At 44.7% G+C, this 26,664-nt stretch overlaps 1 protein-coding gene across 1 annotated transcript; it reads left to right on the top strand.

Moving 5' to 3' along the window:
* The first annotated feature begins 7,364 nt into the window (after window positions 1-7,364).
* Window positions 7,365-26,373, top strand: rpgrip1l (RPGRIP1 like). The gene is made up of 26 exons (XM_080002163.1): window positions 7,365-7,392; window positions 7,707-7,802; window positions 8,257-8,401; window positions 9,012-9,355; window positions 9,533-9,632; window positions 10,096-10,239; window positions 10,706-10,811; window positions 11,002-11,148; window positions 12,507-12,580; window positions 12,685-12,824; window positions 13,002-13,108; window positions 13,356-13,406; window positions 13,690-13,869; window positions 14,871-14,988; window positions 15,553-16,005; window positions 16,299-16,441; window positions 16,562-16,904; window positions 17,712-17,998; window positions 18,331-18,426; window positions 18,722-18,790; window positions 19,239-19,383; window positions 20,760-20,863; window positions 24,873-25,059; window positions 25,342-25,426; window positions 25,526-25,662; window positions 25,769-26,373. The coding sequence occupies exons 2-26, from the start codon at window positions 7,715-7,717 to the stop codon at window positions 25,903-25,905; spliced, it is 3,930 nt and encodes a 1,309-aa protein (XP_079858289.1). The 5' UTR covers window positions 7,365-7,392; window positions 7,707-7,714; the 3' UTR covers window positions 25,906-26,373.
* Window positions 26,374-26,664: the final 291 nt, after the last annotated feature.

The raw sequence follows: 26,664 nt of genomic DNA, 5'->3' as shown, positions 1-26,664 counted from the left end.
CCGGGTTTAATTACCTTGGCACCGGCGCCAACTATAATCACCTGTCACGGGGTAAAACAGCGGCTGCATCTGTTTACACGTCTGTCAGAGGCGCCGGCGCCGCGCCCATCTTCGGGAGGCGAGACGGCCGCCACTCGGCAAAGTCTGCGACCTCGGACACCAAAGGTCTTGCGTCCCCCGGCTTTGGAGGTCGCCGGCTCCGCAGGGGAGCGTCCCGAAAGCGCAGACTGGGGTGGGGAGGGTGGGGAGGGGGCGGAGGGCGTTTTAGGTTCTGTCTGTCGGGTTGATGTTGCTCATCCAAAATGTATCCCAGTGCAATAGTAATAGTAATAGTTTTCTAGTTCGGTTTGTCACTGTATTGTTGTGAAGACAATGAACAGAGTACGACAACATGTTCACCGGTGGTTCTTTTTTTTTTTTTTTTTTTTTATGTATTTATTTATTTATTTTTTATTTTATTTTTTCGTTGGAGCGCTTTAGTAAGCCGAGTAGCTGTCACTTCAGACTCTGCTCTTTGCTCTTGGCACGCAGCGCTCTGCTTTATCGATCCCACGTCACGGCGACAACGCACTCCCGCCGTGTTAAAATCGCCGTGGGCGCCACGGCCTCACTGTGTGTTTGGGGTTTGGGTGGGAGCAGTGAAAACAATGAAGCCAACATGGAGCAGGGTAGGTAACTAACACAACACCCGGTCCAGCCCCTCCCTTCACCGCCATTTCAGGCCTCATTCACACCCCCCCCCGAAAAAAAAAAAAAAGAAATCCCTCAAATTTGACTCCCCACTTGTCCACCAGAAGTGGCCTCTGACAGGACCAGCTGGGCTGCCCCCGCCCGCCCCCACCCCCTCACTCCCGGCCGCCAACCACCACCAGCACCTCAGCAGATTGATGAAATTTTCATAACCACCTTTCCCCAAGTCATAGCTCACCTTCAACATAATTTACGAGCGGAGCAAGAGAGAGCCTTTAACAGACCCGGTGCTCGGAGCGGGGCAGAGCGCGTGTGATCAAGTTCAATTACAACAAAACATCTCCCTGTGATAGTGAGCTGGGAGATAAGGATATTGAGATATGGGTTTTGATACTAAATACATATAATAAATGTTTTTATGTTTACCCTTTTTTTTCCAGCGACAAAGGCATTGCCCAAACTTAGTTTCGATTATGAAAGGACAGATTATCAGTCAGTAGAATGATTTTTTCTATATTGCTCTTTAGCTGTGTATAAACTATTTACATAACATAATGTCTTAGGCATTCGAATATTACAGAAGCAAAGCTGGTATCTGCAGTTAAAAATTAACAGGCATACATGTACTGAGAAAGGTCATATATGCTTCTAGGGGCAAACAATTTCATTCATTTTTTTGTCAAATATATTCAATTTATTTCAAATTGCGGATTTGGCAGAATGACACTGATTGGTTAGCCGAGCACTAGCCCAGCACCAAAAGACTATTTCGCAAATGTGTATTGGTCTGTAATCTCTCAGTTTGTTTTTGATTTCCAAGGGGTGTTAGCAACAAGCGCAGACCAAAATGCCTCTGGACACAGTTGGATGGACCTACAACCAATCAGAGCGTTGGATAGACGTACAACCAATCAGAGCAACAAAACGCGTGACGTAGCACTGAGGTGGGTTGGTAAATTAAACTTTTAGCAAATGCGGTCGGAAGTTCAGCAAACACGTCTTTCTTATCAACAAAACTTTTTAGAGAAAATATACACCGTCCCATTCCTTTAGTACTATCGGATTCAACGGACTGTTCCACACCGTAGGCAGTCACCTTCATCACCAGTCACCAGTCATCTTGGATGTTGACGAAAGATGCCTCAACAGCGTTCCTCTGTGTAGTCATGGTAACAAACCCGCCCCATGTCAGATAAACGGCTGTGATTGGCCCAACCCAGGCAAGGTCGGCTGGAAATCTGTCTGAATGGGAGGGTGGCTAGACGTATTCTGCAGAGCAAACTAGACATGAGCTTGGAGATTTGTCTGGCTCCCAGGCTGCTGAACTTATTTTCTTCATTCACGTCAACCAATCTCTTTGTTGATACACAGGCTTCCGTCTGAAAAATTGCAACTTAGGGAAAACTAATACTATTAATAAATATTCCATGCCATATTGACTTGATCATATGCACCGTGTCCGGACGGGTGGTTGTGATTCAGGATCCTCTCCACAGAAGACGCAGCATTGCTCCCTGCGGCCGGCATCTCCACCATGACAAGGGCAGGCGACGTGCATTTAACCCCCGCTGCCCGTGGGGAGGCGAGTGCACATGGCATTAACATTCATATTCACATTGACCTTAACACACACACACACACACACACACACACACACACACACACACACACACACACACACACACACACACACACACACACACACACACACACACACACACACACACACACACACACACACACACACACACACCCTCAAGTACAACCAGAGAGGAGGGTCAATAACGATCAGTAGTTAGTACTGTGTCGGCCACGGCTGCCCACAGTGGTCAGTTGTCAGGGGAGTCGGCGAGATAACGGAAACCAGTCCCACATCAACACCACAGCACATGCAGATGTCATGTGAAATGCAGAGCGAGGTAAAGAGGAATTCATTATGTGATGTTCACTGTGTGTGTGTGTGTGTGTGTGCGCGCGCATTTTAAAAAAGCCTAGCGCTGTAATCTGTTTTGGCTTTAATAAGACTTTTAGTTTCTCTCCCACGGTTTACTAAAGTACATTTTTCAAGTAACTCAAACACTTCAGTATATTCGGCTTTCAAGACTTTTGGCTTTTACTACACTACATTTCAAAAGCAAATATCCATAGTTTCTACTCTACTATTTTCTTACATTGTTTTATTTTATTTTATTTATTTTTTTTAAATCTGGGACCTATCTAACTGCTGATTTAACATTGTTCATGAATGATTCATTTGGTTCATATCTGGCAATATCCACATTATTGTTATATTACTGTGACACCACCCACTATTCAATATGACAAGTACTTATAATGCTTTACATTACATGAGGCACATTTAAGAGCAAGTACTTATATATATTTTAAATAGTGTTAGTGTATTTTTTCTTCTGTGTCTATTGTTTTAATTTTTCTATGTTGTATGCAAGTGAGAATGTCATTGCGCTGTGTACGGTACATATGAAAATAACCTTAATTTGATTTTCAAGATTCAAGAGGTGTAATTGTCACATGCATATACATAGGTTCATACATATATGCAGTGAAATGTCTTAAACGTACTGAATCAACGTGAAATTTTAAAAATTACAGTTCATTTAAATACAATAACATTTAGAAATGTACAATTGTCCTCCAATCGACAATTTAAGGTAAAAACCACATACAATAAATCTGTGTGAAAAGTCACTTCAGGCCAAGTTTCTGGATATAGGTTTTAGATGCAGATTTCAGGTTTGAGTCCATCATATCCATAAATCATAAAGCTCCCCTGATGAAGTCCTCCCACACGCACGCACGCACGCACGCACGCACGCACGCACGCACGCACGCACGCACGCACGCACACACACACACACACACACACACACACACACACACACACACACACACACACACACACACACACACACACACACACACACACACACACACTCCTACATAAGAAAAGCAGCCACTCAATCACTCTGGCGGTTATACTGTAAAAACGGTGTGAAAAATGACTCTGCCAGCCAAAATCTCCTGCTCTCTCACAGCGCCGGCCGACAGAGCGGACTGCTAATTGTTCCTTTAGTCTGGAGGGAAGCTTTATTCACTGCCCCTAAACAGCGGTCTTGGCTGCGAGAGATCTCTCTGGTGAAGACGGATCTCTCCATTATCCTGCACGCTGTGGCCTACATTTAGAAGAGGAAAAACTATTTGGGATGAAAGGGAGTGTGATGTGGCTAAATGATTGATGGCACATGCGTCAAGCGTCCTATAAGTCACTGGTCAAATGAAGACAAAAGAAAATATTTGACACATTATATAAACGTGCCTTCCTGACTGATTCAATTTAATTTTGTTTGGACTTAAACTGAATTAGATTTTCATTTTGAAGCCTTTGAAATCAAGTGGAAATAAAGGATTAATGGCACAGAATAAGTGCGTATCTGTGTGTCTTAAGGGGTGTGTGTGTGTGTGTGTGTGTGCGTGCGTGCATTCAAAATTCCCATATAGTCTCATAGTTCTTAAATGAAAAATAAGACATTTTATTGTATAATGAAAAAGATGACAGTTATACTACAAGCTTCACTTTCTTAAACTTTACAAGCACAAACTATACAACTATACAAACTTTTTTTTTAATTTAGAAACTAGACAAACTTTATTTTTTTTTAAGAGAGGTGACGATTTCAAGATTATAGACGGTGAAACATTAAGTTAGCCAGACACTCTCACATTTTACTCAAATAAAAATCAATGGTTTTCCAAGACACAAATTTCTGGTTCTTTCTGGGAGACACAAAAGACTGGTTTTCTTCAATCATCAATTTGAGATGATTGGTTTTTTTATTTCAGTAGATATTCCTACTCCCTACCAGGCGTACCAATAGGAATAGGGCTGCCATTGGCTAATTGGATGTTATTTCTGTGTTTATTCACCTGCATTGTAATTTGATTTGGGAGTAAATGAGTTGTGCAGTTGTCCAAACATTTATCATAACTGGTAAATATGACTATTTCACTGGGAAAGGCTTCTCTGGGGGAGTGATGTGGTGGCCGTGGAGTGGTGGTGCCAGGGATCACCGTGGAGCAGGTTTCTGACGGGTCGGCGAGAAGAGACTGAGTGGGATTTAGGAGCTCGGAGAACGTAAACCAGCTGCCACCTAGTGTCGCGTTGGTGAGGCTACTGGGACTTACTGGTTTGGGGAGCAGGCTGCGGGCGAAGTCCTGGCGCTCCAGTGGACGCATTAAACCGGGAACGTCGGTTGAGGCGAGAATTCAATAGAAAAAAAAATGGGAACTGAGATTTGTTCATTCATTCATTCATTGTTCATCAACACAGTTATACTGAAGCACACTGGAAGCATAAATGACTTACTTACTTGCTTATTTATTTACTAACTTACCGTCAAGCTGTATGTAAGGATGGCACTCTGAGGATGCAGCAGATCCGGTCCATCTGCTCATAACTGACCCTAAACACACACAGCAGGCCAACAAGTTAAATTTTTCACATGAACTAATTTCTAAGGCAAAACAAAAGGACAAAATAATGAATGTGGAAATGTGTTTTCTCGAATCTGTGGTAGCTCGCCCCTAAAAGAAAATTTAAATAACACCGAGCGATGGCACTCAAAATTCTGTTTTTTAAACTGAGGCAACAGACAGTTTGTTTTTGAGACCAGGGAGAACAAAAAAAAAAAAAAAAAATTCAGGGGTAGTTGTTGAAAACTTGGGTGGCCTAAAACACATTCAGATCGCTTTCCATCAGAATGGTTACACTCTCCCCGGCTCCCTGACAAGAACCAGCCATTCAGATTTTTAACCAGGCAAAGATTTGACCCGCTGCCCCCCAGTGACACTCAGATGAATAAATTCAATAAAGGCAAAAGGCAGGAGATGTCAGAGGGGGAGATCTCCCTATATTACAATCGGGGGAGAAGAGAAGACGGAGGGAGGTAAGGGGGGCGGGGAGCCCCTTTCCATGCTCATCTGCTCCTGTGCTTGACAGTCGTGCACGGAGGTGTGCACGGCCTGCTGAACAAAAGGTCTGCAGGCATCATGGGCCCCAACGACAGGCCGACGCCCTGACAGGCCGTTTGCTCGGCTGCTGACCGGCTGCTGGCACACCGCCCCGCTCTGACCTGCCTAACCCTGCTGACTTCTCAACAGCGTGCGCGTGTGTGTGTGTGCGTGCGTGTGCAGGGGAGTGTGGCCGGGGTGTATGTGCTTGAACGCCTATTGGTGTCCATGCATATATATTGTACGTGTCTTTCTTTGCGTGTCCGCATGCAGATGTGTGCGCGTGTTCTGCCTGGGGTTAAAGGTCAAGTGTTACGGAGGCAGCCGTGAGTGGAGCCCGCCACGGCCCAGTGATCGCCGTGCAGCGGGGCGGGAGCCTGACATGTCGAGTGAACTCAATCTGTCCAGCGAGCCCGCTCCCTCTCAACGGCTCCACTAAATTAGACCCATTGGCAATTCATGAAGAGCAGCTGTCTGACAGCGTGCCTGTCAAAAAATAAAATAAAAAATCCCCCCCCCCCAAATGTTAAAAACGCTCGGCCTCATTTTACAGTCTCACTTCATGTGAATACTCCTTCAGTACATGCAACGTGGCGTTGGACATTGGGCTGAAATGTATATACAGCCATTAATTCATCCATTAATATTATGAATCTGGTTCGGTCAGCTTCGGTTGGTTGGCTGGTTCATGTCAGCTTAAAAAATATATACATACATCAAAATAAAACACTTCAGGGGCTTTAGAGAGGGGCTCAACGGCTCATACCGAACTACATATCCCACAATCCAAACACTCACGCAGCCCGGAAGTGTGTTGTTCACTAAAGCCACTGTGCGCGGCCTTGAAACCGGAGAACACAGCGACACGCGGCGGCCCGCGGGGGTTACAGCAGCTCCCCCACCGGACGGGACCTCATAGAGTATGTGCGCAGTGACAACCTACAAGACTCCCGTCTTCTCCCACTGCGATCTCCCGCCCCCCGTGTTCAGATACTGACGTGGCGCCAATACACGCTCGATATAACGTCTGTCGATATGCGTTCACGAGAGGGTTGACGCGTCGCACGGCGGCCATTCCATCGACGCCGACGCTTGCATCGCGCGGATTTCACACACAAGGACCAAAAAAAAGAACAGATATGGGAACACAGGCCTCCACGGTGCACGCACAGATATAGACGCATGGACGCGAGAACAGGCAGACAGACAGACAGACAGACAGACACGCTGCCGGCTCCCGCGCCACTCGCGAGGCGGCGCTGGAACTTTCAAACCCGTCAAACCATTTCCGGTTCCGGTGGAGTCTGTGACGTTTTGCCACAAGCCCCGCCCCCAAAGCGGCGTCTGGAAACCATGGCTCCGCCGCGGGGAGACGGGCGTCGATGCGGCGGCGTCAAGCGCAAAGATTGCTGACAAAACGGTAAATGAAATCACGGCCATTTGAATGAGACGGTCATTTCCTCTGGGAGTGCAGTGATTGCGCGTGTTTCGTTGTACCCTGGCAGCGTGGTGAGCAATACCTATCACAAAGCAAGCTAGCTAGCGCTCACGGTGATGACGTCATATGTGTCGTTTGAAAAGGATGCTGGCAGACCCAGCTGGCGCGACCGGCGGCCCGCAGCCCAAATGTGGCCCCCGTGCGAATCCGGATTGGCCCTTTGACGACGTTTGAAGGTCAGCAATCAATGAACAGTAGAGATTGTGGGTTATATTATTGTATGAAATGCTCAATAAAACAACAAACATTACTTTGCTGAAGCCGCGTGTGCACTCAACACAAAACCTGAATGAATAATATAAACAGTTTATTGCAGTGCTTACTATGTATTTTTAACTTGAGGTTTAAGATTTTTGGGAGCTGATGAAGATACTTTGAAGAATCAATTAAGTTATCTTTCTCACGGTTCAGCAATGCTGTTTCAACAAATGTTGTGGGTAACTTGTGTTTTACGGCTGTGCTGGACCTGTGCATTGTGTGGATCTTCCAGGTTGAAGTATGTCCACGTTCGCTGACGACACTGCGACGGATCTTCCGGTCAAAGACGTTCCGTCGAACCTGTCCCACTTAGCGAACGGGGAACAAGGTTGGTGATACTGGAAACAACAGCACTCGGCTTTCGCGACAAAGATCTCGATCCAATATGTGTTTATTCTTCAATGTCTATACGGTGTTTGTCTTCGATGTTTAATCTTGAATTTCATTTTGGGATGAACAAAGTTGATCTCATATTTATTGTGTCACCAGGGGATAAATGGTTTGCTGCAAAGACTTTACACACACACACACACACACACACACACATACACACACAGAGGTAAAGACAAAACCAAGAAATGATTAGCAATATTAAAGAGACAAATGTTGTATCGAAAATGTACCAGAGATCAATAAAAACATCCCGGAGGTTGTGCAGCTCTGTATGTAATTCGAAAAGTACACATACAGAGCTCTGCCTAAAGTTGTGGCTGCAAATGTGGGTTTACTGAAAGTGTTTTGTGTGTGTGTGTGTGTGTGTGTGTGTGTGTGTGTGTGTGTAGAGCCGTTGGCGGGACACAATGTCCGAGCGCGACAGGATGTCTCTCGGATGTCAAGAGAGGAGCTGGAGGACAGGTTCCTGCGGCTCCACGATGAGAACCTGCTCCTCAAACAGCACAGCCACAAGCAGGAGGACAAGATTAAGAGGTGCAGAGTGCACGCACCGTCCATGGACCTCACCACGACAAAACAACACAACACACACAAGATACTGACAAGAGCACAAAACACCAGAGAGCCGAGGACGTTATCACAGAAATCACATTCAAGGGGCTGCACGAGTGTTCCTTTTAATTGTAATACTGCCATTGTGAAATATTTATGGGTAAAGCAATATCTACATAGCAGTACAATACTCTACATTGCGGTTTCAGTGTTCTTTGTTCCTGTTTTTCATTGGTCAGTCTGCACAAAGACTTATCTTGCACTCTTACAAACTTTAACTCATCGATAACTATACTGCAACGTTTCTTGACACATATAAACACCCCTCGTCTCTCTTTCAATAAAAAAGGGATCGTCAGCTGTCTCTGACTAGTGCTTATCCTCACTTCCAGTAATATTTGGTTGTATTTGCTTACAAAGAATTCAACAAATTCCCCGGAAACAGCTGTTTTCATGCAATGGAACCCAGATGAAACTCGAAGAAGTTTATCCTAGCTGACTGCTGGAAAAGTCCTGTAGTTTTGCTTCATTAAAGTTTTCACCTAGCCAACACATGGTTCCATGAGTTTTTTTCTCACACCCCCCCACCCAGGCTGGCCACCAAGCTGGCGAAGCTGGTGAAAGACAGGCGTCGTCTGGAGCAGCTGGCTGCCGGCAATGCCGTTGGCGGGGCCCGCCCTGGTGCCAGGGTGCGGGACGTGGAGATGGAGGAGATGATCGAGGAGCTGCACGACAAGATCAGCGGGCTGCAGGCCAAGAATGAGGCGCTGAAAAAGCGCCTCCTAGTGGTCAGGCAGCAGATGCAGATGCAGGTGCAGAGCAAGAAGCCGAACCCGTACAGTTGCGTCCAGTCCCGAATCGACACGGGGCTGAGGAGAGCGCGGGAAGACTCCCCTAGCCCCTCCTGCCTGCGCCAGCGGAGCGAGCCACAGCTCGGTAGTAAATATTTTGGATTGGCATGTAAATGTTGTCTGAGACATAAAGTGAAAAGAACCTATGGCTTAATATTGTTTATTTTGATTTATTTTCCATTTTAAGCATGTCGTCATTCTTTGTAGTATGCAGTTTGATTTGGCTGAGGAGTTTTTTTTCACAGCTGTGTGTCCCCAGCAGGTACGAGGAGTGCGGAGGGCGGCGTGAGAACTCAGACCGTCCTGCTGCCGCGGTACGGACACAGCCTGCTGGAGGAGGCCAGAGCTGAGATCAGGAACCTGTACGTACTGCATGGCATCAGCACCAGAATCTGATAAATATCATTAATACAGAAGATTATACATTTAGAGAGGATATAACTATAGATACAATTGTACTATATTCCATAGGGTAATACAACCCTAGCAGACTGGTAGGTTTGGACCCACAATGACTTTCCTCGCTCCATTTGTCAGCCATGAATAAAATATTGATGCTGTTATTTTGGAGATCGATACAGAGCTGGATTTGTGATTGTTGAGTCTCTAAGATGTTTGTTATTCCCTTTTGTCTTTCAGCCTTTTTTTTCGTACCAGCAACACACTTTCCTCAGCCTTTTACTTCTCTTCTTATATTTGTGTGTCAACCTCATCACTGCTTATGTGGCATTACTATTTCCTCACAGAGGACAATCGAGTACATAAAAATCAGCACCAGCTGCTGTTGTATTGTTGTCTCACCGGCATTCTGTGCCGCATTGCCAGAGAGAATGTGGTAGAAAGCCAGCGACGCCACATGGACGCGATGGACCGAGCGGCAGAGCACCTGAAGGAGCAGCTGAGGAGGAAGGAGAGCGAGGAGGAGGAGACGCTGCTTCAGCTTCGACAGCAGCAGACCAGCGGACAGAGGTACAACACCGCACTCACTCACTGGCAGCGGGCCTCCGGCGTCCAGATTTACCGATACAAAAAAAAAAGTCCTCTCATCCAGCCAAGAAAAACTTTGATTTACCAAGCACATTCCGTACACAGGGAAGACTTGGCGTGGTCAAAATGAAATTATGATCAAATGGAAGACAAAAGAGAAACGTGTACAACATGTAATTTAAAAAAAAAAAAGTGAAAGTGCCACGGGGATCCTGATTTGACAGTGCATATTTAAACTCTTTGCTTTTAAATCATGGACACTGTCTCAGTATTTCATTGATCTATTTCCTGTGTCGCACTCACTATGACTCGACCGTTTTTTCCACAGCTCTTTAATTATGTGAAGACTGTACTCACTGCCCTTGTCATATTTCTATCAACTTCTGTGTCCCACATGAGGTGCGGTGGCATGGTGCGTGCCCTAACGAGTCGTGCTTTCTCCTCCCAGGTCTACTGTTTGCAACAACGTGGCCGCCATCAGGCTTCAGAAGCAGCTGGCAGAGAGGTCCAACGCCTTGACAGTGTTGGAGGGAAGGTTCCTCCAGCTGCAGGAGGTGAGATGCAGGAGCCTTACTGAGCACTGTTTTGTCTTAGAAACAGCAATTCTACACAAGAAAATGTAGAGCGGTCATCATACATGCATTGGTTTCCCCTGGGTGCTCTGGTTTCATACCTCCCACGGTATAAATCGATCTTATATCGAGTTGACACAATACATGAAAGTATCCTTGCTGGTGTTGTTAGAGTCAGAAGACCATGAAGGACAGTCACGATGCGCTGCTCGCCAAGATGGACGAGCTGACGGGCCAGCTGAGAGACGAGAGGCAGAAGAGCGCCGGCCTGGAGAAGCAGCTGCACAACGTCAACTTTTCTCAGATCAGGACCGAGGAGGTGAGCTCCGCAGGTTTGACGCTGCCTGTCTTCCAAAAATATTATATATAAACAATAGGGGTGTGACGATTCGAAATTGAAAATCGATCGAGACGAGCGTTTTATTTCAAACTTCTAAATCACAAGCAGATTCGCAATTCTCCCTGTGGGTAGTATTGTTCGACATGGCCCTTGACCGCCAAGACAAAATGAATGTGACCTCTAATGCAATGTTATCTGAAAATAAACTGCATTCTGTATCGCTGAAGCAGAGCTTTGGTGGAGGAGTGGGGGCAACAGAAGCTGGAGCCGCAGCTTGAGCTGCAGGCACCGGAGTTCGCAGCTTGTGCCTTCTAATAATTGAAAGAAAAAGTGTGCTCTGTTCCATAAAAATATATGTTTTACAGTATGTCCACTTAATTGGCCACTTGAGAGGACAGAACAGAGCCCGGCAGCTTGTGAGAAGTGCCGGTACGCACCGGCACCACTCCAGAAGAGTAGTTAACATTATTGATATGATTTGGATTGTGATATCATAGTTAAGATAATAATTTTAAACTGAGCATGGTGCTGTGGTATGATGAGTAGAATTAGGGGGAAAAAAAGTCACATTAGAAAAGAGCGTGCGGAGCGGACACGGACAGTGGGTGGAGGAGAAGAAACGTGCGGTGCAGTTGTTTTGAAAAGTGAGTCTCTTCAGTGAGACGAAGAGCCGGCCCTTATGGCTCCCAAGCATTTATTTTATCTCTGAAATTATATGAAATATTTTATTTATAGCCTAACAATGGCAAAGCCGTCAGTGCTGGGGAACAAATACATACAGTACGTTAAAATCGAATCGTGACCTTAAAATTGAAGGGTCAATTAAAATTGTGGATGTGGAGAATCGTGACACCCCTAATAAATAATAACAGTTCCACCCACAACCGAATGTTCAGCAAAGATTCTGTCAATTTCACAGAAATACTCCTCTTTTTGTGTGATGTATTTTATTTTGTTCGTTTTTTTATTAACATTGCGTAGTGCTTATTTGATTTATGTTTTTAATTTGTTAAGTTGATAAATAAATATCAAATGATCAAATAAATGTAATGTTTAATTTTACAAGTTACACATACAACTTTAATCACCTTAGCCCAACATTGCACATTAAACACATTTTTAGCTGTCACATATGAATTCATATACAGTATGTCATCTTTAATAATACAATTTCAGTTTTGCTGTAATGGAGACACAGCGGCCGGTTTGGCACTTTCCTGTGTTGTAATCTTTAGCAAAGCAGGAACTCAAAACATTCCCGGTAATTTAGGACCGAATGGAGAGATAGTTATAAGCAAATTTTACACTTAAGTGATTTTATTTAATATTTTGTCCAGTTCCAGGAGCAGATCCTTGATCTGGAGAAGGAGCGGGACCTGCTGAAGGAAAACTGTGCAAAGCTTGTCAAAAGGTGAGCCACCTATGTCCAGAAACACCAAAAGACTGATACGCTCCATAGTCAAGTGTTACATGTGGGTTTGTTTTTTTGTTTGTTTTATTTTTGTGTGTTTGCAGCACCTTCGATGTGTCTCAGGAGCAAAAGTGGCGTCTACAGGAGCAGCAGCTTAAACTTCAGATCGGCCAACTGGAGATGGCTTTGAAGGCCGACCTCACAGACAAGAACACAATCCTCGACAAGATCAAGGCTGAAAGGGGTGAGTGACCTCTGACCTAAATGATCACATTCACTATACAGGATTGTTTCATATTGTGGCTCTGTATAGTACAGAAATGAAATGTTGTAGTTGTGTATAAGTCCATGTACACCAGCGCCCAGTTTGCTTTACTCCGAAATGACATGTGATTGAAAGTCAACGTGATCTGGCTTTCAGATACAAACGAGAAGTTGACAGAAGAAAACAAGCGTCTTCAGCTCCAATTTTTGGAGCAGAAGCAGCAGCTGGATGAACTAAACAACCGTATGAAGTTCTACACCGAGGTCGGTCTCAGGGAAGAACCTATTATTTCAATTGCCAAACTTAGAGACAAAAACAGCTAAAAGTGTATGTTCACTATTTGAGTGGATACAATTGATTTTGGTATTACAAGTGTGTACAAAATGAGCTTGATGGCCTTCTGGGGTCGGGCCTCGTCTTCAGTGTTCAATTGTCCTCTGAGTTTCTCCTTTTCTATAAACATCAGCAATCACAACGTGACCCCCCACCAATCCTCTTGTGTTCCCTAAGGAGAGTGAACTGGACATGGCTGAACTCACGGAGGCCCTCATGTTAATTAAGGTCAGTAAACATTTCAAAGTTTCAAACTCATTTCACAAGTCAAATACATTTGCATATGATAGACTTTGTCCAGTGTGTCTGCATAACTTCTACAAAAAAAAAAAAAAAAGCAAATTCACTGTTGATTTTTAGGAGTCATTTCAGTCGTTAGGGGAAAATAAAAATCCTATTACTCACTCTTAGTCCCAGACATTGCTTCACTTCTCAGACAGCACAGTATTGAGCAAGAAAAATACAATTCGCCCACGAGAAATAAAAATAAAGGTCTTTCCCTCTCTCTCAGGCGCGGAAATCCCAAAAGCGTGGGGACCTGAGCTTCTTGGAGGAGGTGGAGGAGGAGTTGCGAGGCGACACGGAGAGCTCCGTCAAAGAGTTGCAGGCCGCACACGCCGAAACCATCCAGGAGCTGGACAAGACCAGGAACCTGCTCCTCATCGAGAGCAAGATCAGCAAGGATTACCAGGTAGAGCAGCTGGGCACAGGGGAGCAGCGCTCATCCTCCTTCAAGGCAGGAGGTACGATGAAGTGCGAAAGCAAATTTAACATGACTCCACTCAGGAATTCTCTAGGGCTGTACTTGACTCGTTTTAAACAGGCCCCGGGCTAAATTATTAAAACCGTAGTATCTATAAGCTCAGACGTTACGGGTACTGTTAACGGTATTGGAGAAATTCAGAAAATAGATTTTGTATTTATTTAGGCTATATAACCAGTTTCTAACTTGCAATAACATTAAGATATTCATCTAAGAAGCATTTTCACTGTTATATATTATATCAGAAGAGACATCTCTCCTCTCTTCCGCTCCCGCTCCATCGCCGGAATGGAGATATGGGCGAGGGGGGCGGGGCCGGCTCCCTCTGTCTCTCACACACGCACGAGGAGACCGACAATGGCACGGCGAGCGCAGATTGCGACCCGATCGCCCCCCTCTCCATGCGTAATGCGCAGAAAATAAAGCAGTGTTAATTCTGCTTTTAATTTGTTTTAGTTTTTCTCTTAAAAAATAAAATAAAATAAAAAAGAACCGATAAGAGTACCGTTAAAATACCGGCTCGGTAAGAGTAGAAGTATCGTTAAAATCCTAACGATACACATCCCTACGTGTCGTGCCCTGTTCCACCCTGTTCCCTCCCCACACTGGTTGGTTTATTTGGAGAAACAGAGCGCGGCTTACAGAGAGCTGTGTCCGTCCGGACGCACACATAGAAAAATATAATTCTGATTCCCCTTATTTATAATTCCGTGTTGAAATGTTGTCCCTGCGCATTTTGTAAGTTTCTTAAAAAAACAAAACAAAAAAAAAGCTGCTCGACTTGAATCCCAGTGGACTGACGGGTTCCCCATCGATGACTCGACTCGTCGACTTTCAGGGGGCAGCCCTAGGATTCTCCCAAAGTAATTGGGGAAATCCAAAAGTAATTGCAAAATAATAAACAGCTTTCTTCTCTTTGTGGCCTTCAGGCAGAGCTCCAGGCAGTCACACGCAAGATGGACAGTGATAAAACGGAGCACGAAGTGAAGGTGGAACGTCTGGCCAAGCTGCTGGACACCAGGGCTGCCAAAATAACAAAACTAGAAGGTGATGATCCGATTCCACCCACGAAGCATCACCCTGCCAGCGGGCTTTTTCTCGTCAACCTGAAGTTTACATTTTATCCAATTTAATTATGAATTACAATAAGTGTTTAAACAATTTGTATTTAACTATCGAGCACCTCAGTTTTCTTAGCCTCTAAAGTGATGACGCTTGACTGGACACCATGCAAAGTTTTCAAATGTAGACGTCAGGAACCTGAAATGGGAAAACAATGAAACGTTAACGCTTTCTGCATAACGGATGACGGGATGCTTGGGTCCAGCCTTGTAATGACTCATGATGTAATAACATTGCATTTTGTTATAATTTGCAGAATCTTTTGTAATAATCTAATGTTGTGGTTAATGTTGTGTGACACTTCACGTAGATAAAGACAGACATTTTTGTGTGTTATTCTGCAATTTGTTGAATTATTAAATATTTATCATAAAAATGAGGGTTTAGGTAGGGTCAGGGTGAGACATTTCATAATAATGTAATATGCGCTTATTACAAATTGTGCCAAAAATGACTTACTACACTATACTGCGCTTTTTTTTTTTTTAGCCAAGCTCAAAGACATCGCCTACGGCACCAAAGCGTACATCTTCAAATCGGACACCGCGGAAGAGGGCCCGTCTGCTGAGTTTGAGGAAACTTTCCACCTGGACCGCGGGGAGAACCTTCTCGAAATCCACATTGGTCGGACCACGCTCCTGCCATCGGCTCTGGAGGCTCTGGGCGACCGCGAGCCCTCCACCTTCTGCACCTACGACTTCTATGACTTCGAGCTGCAGTCTACGGCGGTGGTGGTGGGGGCGAGGCCGGACTACGCCTTCACGTCCCAGTACGTTGTGCACATGGACGACTTCTTGATGGAGTACCTCCACGCGTACTCGCTCACGCTGGAGCTGCATCTGGCGGTGGGGCTTGACTTCCAGACACTGGCGGCCGGGCAGCTCCGACTGCAGCCGCTTCTGGAGCAAGACGGCAAAGTTCAGGGGACAGTGCAGCTGATCGGTGAGTAGGGTGTTCTCGGTTAAAACTTTGTTGTCCCTTTTGTTCGGCCTTGTGGGATGTTTGTGGGATGTTTGCCTCGAACAAAGGAGAACCCCCGTATTATCAAAAATGCTTATATTGACTCTTTTTTTCACACCCAAAAAGTGCTCATTTGCTGCTTTGCTTTTTCAGAGAACCTTCTTGTTCTGTCTCCCTCTTGGAATGTGAGATTTCTCATTCCCTCCGATTCTTTAAAAAAAAAGAATAAATAAGGTTTCCTGAGCAGTGTCTAACAAGTTGTAGTTCTCCCAAAGGCATCGCCGGCGAGGTGCAGCCCTTTGGCTCTGTGGAGTTCTGGATGAGGTTCAGGGTGCCGATGGAGCAGACCATCCTTCTGTTTAAAGAGCGGGTGAAGGCATTGAGCTACGTCAGCACTGCCATGCAGGAGGAAAGACGGGTATATTAACACCTTCCATAGCTATTAGGTCTGATCATTGTGACGACGTGCCTGCCAGAAAAATGATGTATGATGGAAATGGATTTTGGGAAATTGACTTTTCTCGCGCTGACCTCTCAGCAGGCATCACCGCAGAGCGGCGCCAATGCCAACGTCCTCAGCGTCACAGTGCAGAGCTGCAGCGATCTCCCCGCCACAGGCCCCCGCCCGCCGAGCCCTTACGTCTTCTACAAGTTCCACGCCTTCTCCTACCACGACACCGCCGTGCTGCACGACTGCTGCGACCCCCTCTTCCAGGACCAGACTCCGTACTCTGTTACCATGGATATGGAATTGGACCGGTACTTGAGGTCGGAGGAGCTGCAGCTCTACGTGTTCGACTACAAGCAGGAGCGGATGGACTCGTACCTGGGGAAGGCCTGCGTGCCGCTGCTGCCCCTGGCCCACGACAAGAGGATCAACGGTAAGGAGGAAGGATGGGAGTCAAATCTATATAAACACAATAATAAATCTTTCAAAGAGAATTGGGATGGGGGCGATATATCAATATAATGGCGATATTGCAATATGAGACTAGATATCGTCTGAGATTTTGGTTATCAGTTCTTGTACTCTGTGCAATGACAATTTGTTTAATCTATTTTAAAATACAATTAATACTACTTGTATGTCTCCCATGTAAACAAGCACAATTTAAATATCAATTCAGGAGTCATTGTAGTTTTACTTTTTTTTTTTATATAAAAGTGCCCTAATGAAGTGAATAGATTTTATTTCCTCTCATCCTTGAGGAAGAACAATTTTTACTGTTAAGTTTGCAAACTTGCAAGTGTTCCATACTATGTTGTGGGTCTGCATGGTTCCACTGAACTCAGAACAGCTAACTTGAGGAAAAAGAAGTAAGATGTGAAGAAGAAAAAGATGTGTAAAAAGCAGCTTTTATTTACAATTATTACATTAATTACACATTACAATTCGTATGCAAATGTATTATAATTATCGAAACACAAATGTTTTAAGTCACTTTAGATGTTCTTTTTTGCACTGGGCTCTGTTGTGTTGTTTGTGTAATGAAGCAGGGTTAAGAACGGCCCCACTGCCTGGCTAGTTGTTTTCGTTCTAAACTGGTGTGTGTGTGTGTGTGTGTGTGTGTGTGTGTGTGTGTGTGTGTGTGTGTGTGTGTGTGTGTGTGTGTGTGTGTGTGTGTGTGTGTGTGTGTGTGTGTGTGTGTGTGTGTGTGTGTGTGTGTGTGCTTCCTGTCGTTCCTCAGGTGAGTTTGAGCTGTTCAGCCCCTCCGGACAGCCTGCAGGTCACGTAAAGGTTGTGCTTAATTGGAAGTGCACCTATCTCCCTCCGCCAGGCTCCGCCGCCGCGGCGGAGCAGGCCGAGGCCTTCCCCAAAGACAAGCCCGTCAAATTAACTCCCAAGAGCGAGGAGGGAGGGAAGGTTCCGCGAGGGGTGGAGAAGAAAGATAGGGAGGAGAAAGACGAAGGGGTTAAGGAGATGAAGCAAGAGGAGAAGAACGTTGAAGAACTCCCTCGCCACCTCACCTCAAAGGTAAACAGCTTTGTTACTATGGACGGTGTTCCTGCAAGGAAGGCATTGAAACATGTCTTGAGTAAAAGTTTGGTTAAATGTTTTAACAAAAATGCATTTCAATTTCACTTGGGCTTATACAATGTCTGAACTGCTATTTCAGGAGCCATTCCGTTTCTCTCATAAATTAAATTGCCTACGTTGTGGTTTAAAAAAAAAAAAGGGGGGGGGGGGGGGGTGTTGACCCTGCCGACCCCCAGAAGTCCGGCAAAGAATATAAAAAATGAATACAAAAACAGTCGCGCTGTTTAATCTCACTGCTCTTCAAGCGGTATAACTGCTGTCACCTCCAGGCACCGATGCCAAAACCGAGACAGAAGACGCAGGTAAAGGACAAACCAGCCACCAAAAATGTCTCATTCCGTGATGTCCCTTCTCAAGATGAACAGGTGAGACTGGAGCGCCTCCTGATGCCCTGCATTAAATATACTGAAACACTGAGGAAAAACATTACAACTAAAATAAAGGTTAAATGCATCCTAATATGGATTTGTATATCAAATGCCTCTGTTCCCTAGAGGTCATATACATTTTATTTCTCCACCAATCTTTTTTTTTTTTTTTTTTTTTTTACAATACTAGCAGAAATCATTAAACATTCAGTTTCATAAATGGGAATACATTGAATACCAAAAAAAAAAAAAAAATTGTGTCCTAATGACTGTGATTGTTTTTTCTCTCTAGGTTGAGGATAGCAGTTTGACTGTGCCGCCAGAGAAGAGAGAGATCTCCAAACTACCACCCATAATAAAGGTAAAATAACCACTTTCTACTCTACACCCTCTCATTTTGTCCACGTCAGCTAATTCAACTCATTATCTCCAGAATCCCTGGGATAGAATGGGATTAATTAAGCGTCATATATATATATATATATATTTTTTTTTTTTTTTTTTTTACACAAATATGCTTGATAAGTGCGGCCTCCCGAAGGAGGTCATTTCGGAACCTTCGTCAGGTAGCACGGCCTGAATTCCTTTTCTGGGGTTGTCACGTCATTCAAACTCACAAGCGTTTGTCTGACCCTCATGAGTAGGATTTTAATTGTGAAATGTCCAAGAATGTGGACTCGACGTGATCCTCACGTGCGGTGGCAGTCCTCTTTAATTGTAAGACTGTGCGACGATTAAAATACATTGATGTAAGAAAGACGGAGGTGAACAGCGGTAGGTGTACTTTTGGATTATTTTTTTCCTCATAGGTCGCCTCCAAAGTGACGCCACCACCTCCGAGCACCGCCGCGGAGGGAGAGGATGAGGTGTCTCACTTCTCCGAAGGACAGCTGATCCTAGGAAGCTCCCAGTCATACTCCGATGACTCCGATATTACTGACAACATCGATGAGGGTAAGAAAAAAATACCTTTTTTAATTGACGTCTTTGACGTTCTTTATTATTTTATTTATTTTTTTGCTATTTTTTTTTATTGGAAATATTGTTGGCGCAGAAAGTATTTGGAAAAGAGAAACACTTTTGCTTGCGAGAAACTTCTCAGTACAGTTTACTCTGTGTGGAATTTCTTATCTCAGCAGACTTATGTTTACAGGCGGAATTAATTTATTGGTGTCCCTGTCGGTTGACTGTACTTTTCCTGTTTCGGGGTCTTGTACTGTAGTAAGTAAGTAAACATTGAAACAAAATTGACTCTGAAGAAAACAGTCCAGCCTTGCCAGCGAACCCCCCCCCCAAACCCCAAGAAGCCTGGTGGGGGGAACACACGCAGGTTTTAATCTTGCATGCAGTGCAAATGGTCAGAGCTATTGTTTTCCTCACAGTGCTTTCCTCGCCAGGAAAAACATAAATATTGAATGTCGTTGCTGATAATCTCACCAGCGTGGTCTGGCTGGCTTTACGAATGCTAATGGGGACTCACTTGGTTGCAACATCACTCCCAATATAGTTTACAGTTCATTGAAAATCTATTGAAATGGGCGTTTATGCGTTCTTCTCCACATCTTGCGGAGACACACGAGCCCTCATGATTCAGTTTCTGTTGTTGAATCACTGCAGGTGATATTAAGATTCATTTGATTCCATTTTTCAATTTTTATAATCAATTAAATTTTCCTGTAAAGTGAATTTGGTGATTTGTTTCTAAACACATTATTCATGTTAGAAAGTACTAGCAGGCTGTGAACGATGTAGTACTGAACTGTGGAGTTAGAGCCTGAAACCGCTTCTCACCATTTTTGTGGTCTGTATTTTTTGGGCGGGGCTAAATCATGACTCCATGGCGTGGAGTAAAAAAAGAGTAGAAAATCAATATGTGGCGGTCAATGTTGATATTGTGGCGGGCGGCCCCAAATAAATCAATGTATGGGAAACACTGTTTTTTCACGATTAACACGATTGGGCGTAGCTTCAGCATCTTCAGTGGACACGCGAGGGAACTGCCTTCTTTTTTCACGATTTTGAAACCTAATTTTATATACTTGGCTTTTTTTTTTTAATTATTCAAATTTGGCTGGGGGGCTAATAACACATTTTTCTGTGGTGGGAGAGACTCAGAACACATTTATTTTTTCTTTACAGGGACTTTTAACATATTTTACGATAAGATAACATGTTATTCTCCTAGGGTAAATTCAGGAAATCTATTAATCATCAATTTATCCATAATCTATTAATATCTTAACAATTATTGTCCATCTCTTGGTTATATCGACTCGATAACCCATGACCTGCCCTCTCTCTCATACTCTAACTTTTCTTTCTTGACTCAGACATTGAAGAGTCCCCTTCTATTTTGGGGGAGGATCAAGGCGAATCGGCCCAATCCGACAGCGACGAATGCATTGTTCCCGGGGCAGCCACCCTCAGCAGGAAGGTTCGTAACACCACCGTTAGTTTTCCCTTCCACTTCGGGAAGAGCCTCGGTGGGAGATATGAGCTGGGCCGACCGTGTGAAGGTTATTGGGTTTGTTGTTTTGTTGCGGCGTACGCAGGCAGCGTGTGGTCACTGAGGAATGCACGCGTTCGGGGGAGGGATGGAGTTGATCTTCAGCCATGAAAACCAAGTTGAACCTGGGTCTTATTATTTCTGCTGGTGTTTTGCCTATCTGTTATTGTTTTTGCCTCTTGTTGTTTAGATCGAAATCCGGAGATTTTTTTTTTTTCTTGAATTCTCCTAACCCCACATGAGGTTGATTGGCTCCGGCTGGTCTCTCGGTGTGAATTGTACGTTTCCAAATGATGGTTGGAGAGTGCGTGTATGAAAATCTTGGGTAATATTTAAACAAAGACTGCGTCAAATCAATGTACAGCAAAGTGGTATTAGCAGCCATGGACCAGGGCGCACTGACAAGGCTTTGGTATTGAATTGAATTGTAAAATGATTGACGGTCATAGATTTGAGTTGTGTTCCACAGCTTCATTACTTACCAAAAGCGCACTCAGTGCTGCTTACATGGAGAAGTGTGACAGTTGGTGAAAGTTGCGGCAAATTGCTCCGGGTTTACCACAACATAATGCTGTCGTGAGCAACGTAATTGGGTTAAACCAAGTCCGGGTGTTTTTGGATTATTATTTTCTTTGCTCTTGTTTTTTCTTGTTGGAACAAGTATTGAATATTAAATATTTTTACATCCAGGACGTTTGTAAAAGGAAACATTATAAACTGTAAGTATTGATATTCACCTGTTTTTTTTTTTTTTTTTTTTAATGTAGCTTAACACCTGTGATGAGCAAGGTGGAGCAAAGAGTAGGCTTGGGTGATGGACGAATCGGCAATCGGCTGAGAGTCAATCGGGCTACTTTTGCGTGATTTTTGTCCTTTTATTTTGCTCGTTCAATGGTCTGTCTCCTCGAGAATTCAACTCGGTAAATAATTAACCTGTTTTTAAAACCTAGTGTGGTCAATGATTTGCCTCGCTTCTCTGTATCATTTATTTCCTGGTGAAATCACATGCGCTGTTTATTTAATTGGATAGTCCTCGCTTTTGGCAAACCACGTGGCTTTGATGTCACAATGAGTGATATCACAATCAGCCAATCAGAAGCTTGATTAATGTCCAACCACAGTCCCCCAATCAGAGTAGAGATTCCTGGACATATCCAATCAGCTTCAAGCCATGTGAAGCTTTTGGAATTTGACGCTCTAGACCAGTGTAAGTTTTGACTTTTTTTTTTTCTACATAATGGTGGCAAAGGATTGTCTAAGGCCAAATGCAAATGGAGATTGGTAGAGCTGCCCCCGACTTAAGATTTTCCTAGTCCACTATTAGTCACCAGTTCAAGCCATTAATTGACTATTCGTTGCATTCTAATGATATTAATGTTTTGGTTTAGAGGCGGTGGCACTGACAAAAAGGCAGGTGGCTGAACTGGAGGTGGCAGAGTTGAGGATGTTGAGATTTTCATTGGGAGTGACAAGGATGGACAGGCTTAAGAATGTGTACATTAGAGGGACAGCTCAGGTTGGACAGTTTGGTGGAAAAGTGAGAGAGGCCAGATTGAGATGGTTTGGACACGTGTGTAGGAGAGATGAGAGTTACATTGGGAGAAGGATGCTGAGGATGGAGCTGCCAGGCAAGAGGAAAAGAGGAAGGCCAATGAGAAGCCTTATGGATGTGGTGAGGGAGGACATGCAGGCGGTTGGTGTAAGGGAGGAATATGCGCAGAACAGAAGGTGTTGGAGGCAGATAATAAAAAAATAGAAAATGGGTTGAGTCCCAGCGAAAGAATGTTACAACTAACATTGTTAACAATGTGCTACATTCCAGTTAAATACAATACCTAATATCCAGCCTTTAAAATATCCTTTTTTTTTTTTCAGCCTTTAAAATATCAATTTAATTTACAAGCGCTGTGCGCACGAAGCGAGCCATTTATTAATTACACCGGTTAAACTTTATTTTGGTTAAACTTAGTAACCCTATTTTTTTTTATTAACGTACACATTAAAATTACATATTGACATCATTTTGTACGTAAATGTGGCGTACTGAAGATCGTTCTCCTGGTGTCGACGTCCCCTCATTAGGGCGCCTTCTCCGTCACTCTCTTCCGCCTGGAGTTAGGTGCGTAATTATTTTTGTTAAAATTAGTTTCAAATAAAAGCTCTCAAACATTTTATACAAGGTCCAGCCATAAAGGTTTTAAGGTTTATTTTGACAAGGTACAGCTCCTGAATGGAGTATTTAATTTTCCTGCGACCAACCGACCAATGAAAAACTTGGTCGACTGAGACTCTTCTCATCGACTAATGTTTAGTCGACTATTTGGGGTAAGCCCTAGAGATTGGAGACTTTCTACGCCAGCGTCAGAAATAATTTTTGCAGACAGAAGTGACGAGGAGCAGGAGATTTATCCAAGCCCAAGCAGTGAGACTGGTTGGCAAAACATGCAAATATATAGACAATCTGCGATTGTTGGGCTGACTTTATTGCCCAACCCGAGTCCAGAGATGATTGACCGGAGGAATATATTCTATATAAGCAGCTGACCGGACCCAACTGTGTGTGGGTCTCAGAAGAGAAACACACCGGTGCAGAGCAGGATCTTGTGCGCAGAAGCAGTAGGAAGAAGCATTTTTTTCAGGGCCGGCTCTTCCTCCACGCTATCGGAACAGCTCTACTAGGAACGGTTAAGATGAGGGCCTTGATGCAACGGTACAGGAAGCAAGCCCCCTTAATACCTAAGAAGAATTGTGTCTTGAGTTATCTTCTGTTGAATTCAGCCTTTTGTTTGTTTGTTTATTTTGTTGTTTTGAGACCTGTTATTTATCAATTTAAAAGATTTCTTGAGCTGCACGTGTGCACCTTGGGAACTTGAACATTCCTCTTACCTCCGCCTCATATTAATGACCCCCTGGCGAAGTACACCCTTACGAATGGTGGAAGTGGTGGTTCCAGGCCAGTAGGGGGCAGTACACAAGACCTACAATGTCAAGAAACAGGAAAACAACCGTACCAATAGAGGGCGTACAGGAGGATTGTCCAAGCCCAAGCAGGGAGCGTCAGTCCACAACTAGAGAGAACCAAAAGAGTTTTCCAAGCTCTGCAGCCGCCTGGGTTGCCTGATGCAGCAGCACTCAGAGAGGGACATCAGATGGAAGCAGGAGCGGAAATGATAGGAGGAACTTATCAGTGCCAGGATGAATTGCCCTAGGATCGCTAGCAGAGCGGGTTCGGTGAATCAGTTGGATCCGGTTGGATTTAATCTGAAGAGGGCAGACCTATCCCCGACCCTGAACCTGTTGAAAGGTCCAGCCAAGAGCACCGTTATTCAAAATAATTGCTCATACATGTAAGTGGCTGAGAAAGGAGTGTCAATGCATCTCGCCCCAATTCTCACTGGTAAATCCCAAGCAGCATATATATATATATAGCCAGGGCAATCGAAGGAATATGAAATAAACGCAGAGATATGGAGTGAGGTTCCACACCAGCACGGTCGGGAGCGACGAGACACCCAAGGAGCATCAGGCACAGCTCAAGGGGCCTCTGAGAAGTGGACGTCTTCTTGCTTGGGTCAAGCAGTGCAAACACACATCTTCAAAACTGCCAGCAGGAGTTGGCAGAGTGTCCCTACACCCCAGCCAAGTGTGATAGCCCAGAGATAATTGACTGGAGGAATATATTCTATATAATCAGTTGAATTTGAATTTTTATTTTATTTATTTTCTTACTTTGGTCCCAGATTTTTTTTTTTCAGTAACACATGTGAACAAATATGTACCTTTGGAACTTGAACATAAAATAACTAAAAAATATATATAAAGTCATGCAACAAAATTAAAACAAAAGAAAATGGAAAAGCAAATACATGCAAATGTCATGACAATGCTTGTATCTGGTTTACTCCACCTGATGGATGTGGGCCCTCTGTCTCTCTAGTCATCACAGAGTGTGCGTGTGGAGATCGTGTCTTTGAGCCTGAGGCCCGACTCTCGTGTGGCTATGGATTCCAGCGTGGTGCGTCTGTTCGTGGAGTACTCCCTTCTTGACCTGCCCTCAGAGGAAACCCCTCTGTCCCTGGCCAAGCCAACGCCGGGCCAGAGCATTCACTACAACTACAGTAACAGTAAGTTCATGCTCAGAGCATCAGTTCCTGTGCAAGTTCAACGGGTCAGTGACATAAATGAACGAGTTCTTGAATTATTTTCATGGTAGAACGTAGAAACGCCAAAGTGAAGAGGAATTGAGACTTTGTCGCATTACTATAGAAATGATTCTTTACTGCGGACACAAGCCAGATGCTGGCCAGCAAACGTGTTTTTTTTGTGTAGAGACAAAGGTCAAAATGTTGAGCGGCCGGGAGTGAATTTTCCTTGAGTGACATTTTTGCCTTATTCTGCCGCCTCAGTGATCCACGTGGACCAGGAGAATAATGCGTGCAGGCGGGAGCTGCTGAGGAGGGTTCTGGAAGGACAAAACCCTCAGATGGAAAGGTAGGCAGACACCAGACCTTTGAAGACTTGTATGACTGGGAAATTTTGACTGCTTCCGTTTGTGACGATTTGAGCATATCTATGCGGTGGTTGTGACAGCATCCGGTTCACAGTGGTGAGTGAACCACCGGAGGAGGAAGAGCAGGACAGGGAGTGTGAGGACGTGGGAGTGGCCTACCTCAGGATCCCGGACATACTGGAGAAGCAGGCAGACCTGATAGAGACCAGACTGAAGGGTAAGTTCGTCCACCCACAAAGGTTCGACGCCCACACAGTGCAACGCTAATGAGACCGTATTTGAGCAGACGGCATCGTTGTCGCCTGTGCCTTGTCTCCCTGCAGTGGTGGCTGTGGACGACAGCACCGTGGTGGTGGGCAGCCTTACCGTCTCCGTGGAGGGGCTGGAGGCCCTGCGCTCCATCATGGACGAGCCGGGCCACGACTACACCCCCGTCCCCTCTCTGCGCGCGGATCCTTGAAGGCGGCGAGGAATGAGGAAGACACTTGATGCCGGGCTCAGACCACACTGCTTTCAAAACGCCGACGTGGGCCCGGCGGGAGCAGTGCGCCGCAATAAACGAGCGCTACACCCACATGCTGTAGTTGGCGCTAAAACGTGGCTGAATATGGGAACTACGACCACCACTGTGACCTGTAGGAATTTCCTCCTCTGTAAACAACCTGTCGGAATGTACTGTTTCAGAATTTATTTTAAGCGGTAGTTTTATTAAATAACTTTAAAAATTAGTTATTTTTTGACGGAACAGCCGATTACTTAGGGAATTTGTGTGAACGTTACAATTAGCTTCTCGATCTGTTTTATTTATTCGTACTTTCGTGCGCTAGCGGTTTTCTGTACTGTATTTTTACACTCAAGATTATTTTTCGACGGGAATTTTATCACCTGCTTGAACTGTGTTCCCACCTGCCGTGGGAACGAGCGCGTGTCGCACATATGTTTCAACAATAAAATAGTTTCACAACAGTACTTATTTTTTGATTTCATTTGAATGAACTAAGCTGTCTGGCGAATTTTGCCCCTGGATGCCAGTAACGTCCCCAGCCCGACCGGGATGGAGCGCTGCAACGCAAACGGCAACGCCCATGTGGTCGAGACTATAGCGTCCTGGCCTCGCTCTCCCTCCCCCCGAACACACGCACGGGTCTCGCGTTGCCTCTTCTGGCACCATCGACGGTGTCTTGTTCGGGACCGCATTGTTATTTCGTAGTGGGGGGAA

The sequence above is a fragment of the Zeus faber genome (genome assembly GCF_960531495.2).
Source record: "Zeus faber genome assembly, chromosome: 6".
Taxonomy (NCBI): Eukaryota; Metazoa; Chordata; class Actinopteri; order Zeiformes; family Zeidae; genus Zeus; species Zeus faber.
Note: the sequence above shows the minus strand (reverse complement) of the source record. Positions and strands in the feature narration are given on the sequence as shown.